Source organism: Pteropus vampyrus, unplaced genomic scaffold (genome assembly GCF_000151845.1).
Source record: "Pteropus vampyrus isolate Shadow unplaced genomic scaffold, Pvam_2.0 Scaffold54, whole genome shotgun sequence".
Classification (NCBI taxonomy): Eukaryota; Metazoa; Chordata; class Mammalia; order Chiroptera; family Pteropodidae; genus Pteropus; species Pteropus vampyrus.
Genome location: NW_011888835.1, coordinates 6,889,007 through 6,897,268, shown reverse-complemented (window position 1 = coordinate 6,897,268; position 8,262 = coordinate 6,889,007). Strand labels below are relative to the sequence as shown.

The following is an 8,262-nucleotide window of genomic DNA, read 5'->3' as shown; positions in this document are numbered from 1 at the left end:
ACATGGTGCCCCAAAGAACTGTTTGCAAGGATAGCAACAAGAAAGCAGATATGATGACTACTGGACCAAACATTAAAATCATTGTCTAGAATTAGCGTCACTATGTTAGCTTACCTGTACCAGTAGAAGTGCTTGCCTTCTACTGATGTAATTGTTCACTTTCTCTTTCTCATAAGATACCCAGTGCCTTTGTCTCCTAATCAGAATGCTATTTGGGCTTCTGCCTGAAGCTGTGCTTTCCTGAATAGCTGTTCTTTCTTTTTCTTTTTTTAATCTTAAATAAATGCTAGTTGCCTCTTACTTTGAAAGGCCTTTTATTTTTAGGTTAACACAGGCAACTTTGCCTGTCCCTGAGATGGATGTCCGCCAAATGGCGGAGGAACATTTCAAGAACACAAGCCGCGATAAGTTTGTCCTGGAGTTGAGTAACCAGTGTCTTTGCTAGAGCTTCTTCTTTGACCTAAGGATGTTTGTTCTGGTTTGTTTGACTAGGACAACTACTACGTGCCGGTACCTGGGAACATAAAGAAATAACGTACTGTATTTTCCCGTTTCCTCTTGCAGCCTCAACCGAGGGTTCTCCATAAACGTGGTTAGCCTTCGAAGCCACTGTCCTGCCAGGCGATATGAACGTGGTCTGGTCCTCACAGAAAGACTGACTCGTGGCACTACCAGAAGATATCCTTGGAGCATTGACAGATTCACCAGATTAACTGGGGGAGAAAAAAAAAACATTCAGTCAAGATTATGGGCTTTGGAAAATCGTAGTTTGCTGTGGATTTTTAAATGAGGTGCATAATATACAGTGCCAGCTCATTCCAAGCGGTCATTGGCAGACCATTAGCTGGAAAATTGCTTCCAGTTTTCATCACTGTGCATAACTCAAGCTCCCTTTGGGGAGCTGTCTGTGCCCTTCACTAGAAGTCCTGTTTTAGCATGGCAACTACTGGATTCTTTTATTATGTGTGCAGATGGCATGATGTGTTAGAAAAAAGTGACAGCAGTTCTGTAATCTCAGTGAAAGTGTTCGCCATATTACGCCCTGGAATGTCAACATGGTTATGTTAGTTATGACATCTAAAGGTATTCTGCCCAACTCTTAAGCACTTTATAGGAGAACACGATGCCAAAACGAATCAGCACGTTCAGTACATGTGAGAAAACAAGTATTTCCTTTTTTCTTTATAGATCTTGTCCTATTGCTGGCTCAGACTGTCCAAGACAAACTGCACTCCTGTCCTATCCCCAGTTATTTGTGGTAGATCGGTGTAAATATGGCCACGATACTGTTAGACTTACTCTCTTGACACTTTACTGAACAACCGATTCCTTGTAGCACCAGAGAGAAGGAGAAGTGGGCCTGCTGATTGTAATAGCTCTTGGTGCCTCGCACCTAGGCACAACTTACACACGCACACGCAGATACTCAAACACGGGAGGCTTCTGTTTGGCCAGTGTGCATATTCTCTCAGTCTATAGAAGAGTTCCTCCCAAGAAAAAAAGGAGAGTGGCCTTCATTTCATCAAAGACCGTGATAGCTTAATGGTAGGGACAGCAGAATATAGTTTTCCTGTGTGGTCTGACTTTAAGGCTTTGGAAGACTTTCTAGGTCAAGTTTAAATCACAGCTCTGTGAAGAGAAAGAAACAGCAAGTGACCCGCCCCCCAGCATGCTGAGAGAAGGAAAAGGGCCAATATGACACTAAGTTCCTTTCTCAAGAGAAAACCTACTCGTCCCTTTCATTTTTTCTGGGATTATACCTACAATTAATTTTTTTTATTATGTTTTACAACAAAGCACAGTCCTGTGAAATAGGTTAATCCAGTTATTGCTTATCTTTAAGCATTAGAGAAATGTCTGTATTGACTGACCCTTACATATACTTTAGCAACTTTTTTCCTGAAAATATAAAGTTGGCTAAATCAAAAACTCAGCAAAGTATGTTCTCTGTGCCCATGATCTCAACTTGGGACTGACAGGCCTCAGAATCTTTTCTATAAACACGTATATAACAACTCTGGGAGCCTGCCAGCACGCCCACCCATTTGTCCACTCTCCCTGCATCTTGCCTCCCCTGGGGGGAGGGGGTAGGTCTCAGGAAATGCACAGCTGATCGAAAAATGCCAACTGAGAAACGGGCTGTGAACAGATTTGGAAAACTACTAACAGGGAAAGGGAAAGAGATCCCATCACCCAGCAAGACGACTCACCACGAGCCTACCGGGCTGTAGTGCCAAAGAAGGGGACTTCCAAGAAGGAACGCCAAGGAGTGGCAGTCACCGCCGAGATCTGCCCCTTTGCCAGGGTGGCGGCAGGACAGCCAGCCCTTCGGCAGACTGTAATTCTTCACAAATTCAGAATTAGGAGGCCAAACCCTGGCTGCCAGCAGCTCTGGACATAACATCCCAGTCTCCAGCGCCCACTCCTGAGTTTCAATTCCAGTGACAGGGCCTCTCCCTTCTTTCATTCCTTCCTTTATTCAGCAAGCATTTGTTGAGCACCTACTATGTGCCAAATATTGTACTCGGGCAGCAACATGTACAAGGCAGACTCTCCTGCCCTTATGAAATATCTCCTTCCGAACAGTATTTCCACCTCACTTTTTCCACAGCGGAAACTGCACTGAGACACAGTCACTCCCTGCCAGAGGAGCCTGGGAAAATGCACAGGGCAGCAGGTAGCTCCCTTGCCTGAGGAAGTGGACAGAGGAGGAAGAGGTAGTAGACGGCATCAGGCCATATATTTGCAACCTTCACGTACAGCCCACCCTCCCAGGGCCTAGATTAGGCCAAGAAGAGCTTCCCAAAGCAGCTTTCAGTTGCTTTCCTTGTTATCCACCCTAGTCACCTACATTCCCATCCTTTATAGAGATACAACCATTCCTCATTACGCTGGATTCTCTGACACTCCAAATCTATAACTAGTCCTGAGGACACAGAATTGGGCCTGATGAATCCAAAAGAACTACTGCCAGATGCTGAGATACTGCAGTTGGGAATTAATTGGTTTAGCCAGGGACGTTCTGGGACGATCGCTAACACCCTCGGAAAGCAAGACATGCCTGATGGTGCAGATGTTCATTAAATGATGGCGGTTCATCCTTACTTGCTTTGGTTTTTTCAAAATATGTTCTGAAAAAATTACATAAGTTGAATGTTCTAGCCTTTTTTTTTTTCTTTCAAAAGAGTGCTGTAAAATTATGAAAAGATAGTGGGTGAAGATGAAAATAGGAAAGGCCAAAAGACAAGACAATGAAAGAGCCCAATTGAAGACGAGTTCTCTAAAAATGCCTTAATTCCTTCATGAACCACATGTTGCATATGAACTACTACTGTTCTCCAAACCGTTCACCCCTTTTTGAAATCATTTCTGGGGGATAGTTTTGGAAACATGGTGGCATAAAATCTGAGCAGTCAGGAGCTAAACCAGCAAAATGGAGAAACGCTGCCTTTTGTAGGCTCCAGATTCTTTGTTAGGCGTTGATCTGCAGTTACCCACAGTTACTTCCTGCTATGCTGCACCTACTTCACAAGGTGGGTGCAGGAAATTTGACCTCCCAGAAGTTCCGAAATGGCTGGGGTGAGTTTTGTTTAGTATGAAGCAGGAGACAAGGAGATATGGGAGAAATATTTTGATATCTAGAGGCTGTAAACTGTTGATGCTTACCTTTTCTTTTTACTTAAACCTGTGCTACACCTTATATTAAAAGGCAAAAGGCTGACACCCACACTTGTGCAGGAAAGGCACTGTTAGGAATGAACAGAAATGAATAATTATCAGACTCGCTGGGGTGCCGAGGGGATTAGCTTGTCCCACTCCAGAACAGAATTTGAAACATGCAGAGCATGGTGGTTCTGCTGTGGTAAAGAGCAAATCACTTTAGTAGTTTATTACATACCTAGGGAGATAGAGTCCCTACAAGCTTTCTTTGTGGGTAATGACGCATCTTCAAATCCCTGCTCAGGCTCTGTGAGGTGTCACCACACACCTGACTGCTACCTCCAGAATATGGGTAAACAGCACAGGGGGTCTCTCCAGAGTCACTGCTAATAAATAGTCCTTAGTTCTGAGAGAATTCTGCCATTTTTCAAATTCGGGGGAAAAAGAATATCAACTTTATGTGAGACTATAAACTCAGGATAAAAACCTTGAATGGATTTATCCCCTGGTTACTTCCAAATGCTTTCTTCGTCTGCAAATGTCACGTAATTGATTTTGGATGGGAACACTAAAAATCGCCTGGAAGTTAAGTTCTCAAGACCCCCTAGCACTTTAGTTTCACCAAGACTTCCTCTTCCCACCACATTAGCAGCTTCGTTCTTTGTGATGTTTTTCTCCATGTTCTTTAGAGTAATTTGGTTTCTTGACAACTAGACTTAAGGCTGCTGCAGTCTCTTTTTGAACACTAATCTTTGAAAATGACATAAATTTCTTTATGCCTTAAAGGCTGTTTTTATTCACCTTTCCCATAGCCCTTTCCACTCCACTTTTTTGCTTTGTGTTTTTTTTTTTTTCTTTTAATGTCTTTCTTTTAACATAGTTCTGTGGGTAGATTTCAAATATTCTATAAAGGACTAAACAGAAAAATATATCACCATTTTTCCCCCCAGTACTAGAATTCCTTCTTAAGCGTGATCTTGGTGAAAGCTTACTGCCCAGATGCCAGTGGGTTATGGATTCTCATCTGTCCAGGGTGTGATTGGTCAGTGCTACTAATCAAAACGGGGCCCATGAGATCATGAAAGAGGACAGACAAGGAGATGCAACTGCTCAGGGCACAGCTGGGGATTCTATCTCAAAGACAAGCAGATCCTCTCTCTTTAGTCTCCTTGGATCTGCATCTAATCCTATGGCCAGAAAACTGTCTTCGGAATTCTACTTTATTAATGTATATGATTTCTGGCACCACCGCACAACCTCAAGGTCAAAGAGGGCTGCATTCCCACTAGTTTGCCCTGGAGATTTAGTAGGGAGACAGGGAGCATTCTTTTGAAGGCTAACCACCTATGGGAAGCTTACAGAGAAGTTGGCCAAGTGCACAGGGTGGTCCTGCCACAAAAAGAGCAAAATAGGTACTCCTTGGAGATTCTCATTTGGGAAGATGGCTAGAGATGCGGTCTCAGCACTGTCTTTGTTCTGGCCATCATCACGGCCCTGCAGGGAAAACTCCAGGCCAGAGGGGAAGAGCTCCGTCTCTAAGATCTAAAAATTTTAGAATGAAATTCACCAGTGAGAAATACAAAGGAGAAGTGCCATTGAGTATGGGTCCAGTTTTAGACCTCCTGCCCAACAGCACAAAGACTGAGAAATAACTTCTGCAGAACAGCAAAAAAACGGGTGTAAAAAACTTTGTAAAACTCAAATTTCATTTGCCATGTAGGGTTGCTTCAAAGTCTTCAAGAGCTCCAAGCATTCTTACCTCAGAGCCTCCTTTCCCAATTACATCAAGCACTAGAAAGCACAAGCAGCATACACCTAATAATTAAATTTCAGAGGAACCATATGACTTGCATTGAATTGCTGTTGACTGGTTGACAAAAGCGTTGTGGATATTTGGACATTATTTCTGATTACATAATATCCTTTTCATATTTGGGGGTTTCATTTGTTTAATTGCTTGCTTGCTTGTTGTTTTCCAAACCTCAGACATTTATTAACAGAAGCTTTAGGCTCTTAAACCCAGGCTTTTTTACCTAAGGTACAGAGTGACAGAAACAGCCCTACTGTTGGGAACGACAAAGAGATGGTAAGATTACCAGAGTTGGAGATACTAACACCTAAAACATTTAAGACACAAAGGTTCTGCTGGTTACCTTCTGCGTTGTTATAGCCTTTTAAATTTCAGTGGTTTGGATCCAAGCACATAAACAAGCTGCTTTCACGTGGCTTTGCCACATTAGTGCACACACAGCTACCAAATGTGGACTTCTAAGCTGGGTCTATGTTTCAGAGCACATAGATCTGTTATGTGTGATTATATTTAATCACCACCACCCAATTTCTATAAAATGTATTCGAATCCAAAAAAAAGTCCAAAACAAGAGATTCGTATTAGAGCATTAGCTCTCTCAGGGCAGAGGAGCCAAATTTGTGACACAACCTCGAAGAAACAATTGTTTGCCGTGAAATGCCTTGAGCGTCTGGTGGTTGCTCCCGTCCCATTCCACAAGCTGATGTGATCTTCTTCCATCTCCTCAGAGATTAGCCTGGCCTGCCTCTAAAATAGCACAAATACCATGAAAACACCTTTTGAAGTTCTCAGGAGTTTCAAAATCACCAGAAAGAAGCTGTACCCTCTTCCAGGAGAGTTTGCCCCACTGGGGGTCGTCAGGGTTCCACTTGCTTAAACTCATATGTAGGCCATTTGAAGTCTCTCTGGGGGCTCTGAATGACCTCTCCACACTGTCTTTCCTCCACCAACAGAAAAATGCTCTCCTTACAAGGCTGTGTTTGAGGAGACGGTGGTTGAGCTAGCGAAAAGAGTTCACGTTGCCGAGAGCTGAAGAGCGCCAGGTTCTTGACTTTGCCCTCTAAGTGTCTGTCCTGGTTGGCACAGAAGCGACTAGTCTGCTAAAAGGCCAAGCCAGCACAGATGTTTTGATACTAATTCCACCAAAACTCTTGTACTACTAAATCATACGACTCTTGTTCCAATTAAGCCAACTACTTAATGTCATTAGGCACTAAATTAAATAGCTGCACACAAAATTTTAGAAACGATCGATATTGTGACAAAATTATATATTAGCAGTAAAAAGTACCTGAGAAAAGAAAATATTGATCTGTTGTGGTTTATATCCCTCAGTTATTCTTAGGACTTTGTGTACTCTGGCACTGCTCTGATAAAAGGGAAGATGTTTTGAATTCAAGAATACGTGAATTCAGTAGAACTCGCCCAACTCTAAAGGCTTCTGCTCATCCGTTTGGGATGCTAGCCATCCCGCCTTAGCAGACAGGGGTTAAAATGAGCTAAGTGGAGGAGCTGTCCTATACCAACAATATCGGTGTAATTATCGTGGTGACTAGGCTACAGGCTTTAGTCAGTGAGCCTTTTCCCTTATGCCTTCTCCTCATTGCTGTTATTACTAAGACTCCATTCTGAGATTTAAAAAGGTAAAAATAAGGTAAAAGGTAAAAAGGTAAAAGGTAAAAAAATAATAAAGTACCAGTCGGCATTTTGCACGCGTGCACACACGTGCATGCACACTCACACATGCTTCTTCCAAAATATGGGGGCTGGTCTGCAGAGCCCACATCAAAGATGCCCATTTATCTCCACCTCTTCACCTCCCAGAGATTTAGAGTATTATGACCTTGTCCTCTAAAGAGTGAGAAAGCCTTGGGCTTGGCTTAATGCAGGCAAAGATTGCCAATCCCAGCCTCAGCGAAGACCAATGAGAGTGTGAAATTGACAAACAGACATAGGAAGCTTCTAGGTGAGTTACTATATATTAGTATGTGTCCTAGGAAAGAAAAAGGAAGAAAATCACACAATATGAATTGCATATAAGACCAGCGCTCTTAATAGTGTATGAGGGGGCAGAAATCTGATTTTAAAAAAGAAGAAAAAAAAAAAAAAACCTGGTTCACTTTTTTACAAACATTAACAAACGTGACTATAAAAGCACATTTCATAGTACAAAAGCCTATGTGGATGGTAGACATTTTTATAGCTTCCTTAAGCGAGTAGTTAAACCAGCAATCTGAATTCTCTTAGTCCCCTAGGAGTGGTTCATTAAATAAGTATTTTCCTTATTCATTGCCCACAACTGTGGTTTTTTCTCTATGCACCCTGGAAAAATTCCCAAGACTGGACTTAAGAGGACACAAGAAACTTATGTGGTAAAATAAGAGTGCCTTTTCTGTTGGATGTTCATTTTAGTTCCTTGGATTCCCAGGGCATACAATGTTTAGAAACTTTTTCCTCTAAACATCAGAATTATTGTGCACCACAATTTGGAACCACCAATTTGCATATCTTAAGCAGCTATCGACTTGCCAGTTCCCTTTGGGTCTCCTTTATATTTTCTTATAACGTTTCCTTCTGTTTTGGGTTGTCCTCAAAAAAAGAAATGGGAGGCATGATTCTTTTTAAATTGATAAAAATGAAACTGTACAGATTTTTGCCCCCTTGTATCTATGAGCATGATCTCTATCAGGCTTGAAAATCTGCTTTTATCATTTTGTACATTTGACTATTTTGTATTCAGCATTACTTGATTCCTTATGTGCATGGCAATGTATTAAAATGTGGGATTTCTA

At 42.1% G+C, this 8,262-nt stretch overlaps 1 protein-coding gene across 2 annotated transcripts in view; it reads left to right on the top strand.

Moving 5' to 3' along the window:
• The window catches only part of SAMD12 (sterile alpha motif domain containing 12), a 369,255-nt gene extending 360,993 nt beyond the window's left edge, over positions 1–8,262 (top strand). For both annotated transcript variants that reach the window (XM_011360374.2, XM_023530789.1), the window contains one exon: positions 565–8,262. Coding sequence is in view for 1 of the 2 variants with exons in the window: in XM_023530789.1 (XP_023386557.1) it covers positions 565–587 (23 nt within the window). In the remaining variant the exon portion in view is untranslated. The remainder of the gene's footprint in view (positions 1–564) is intronic.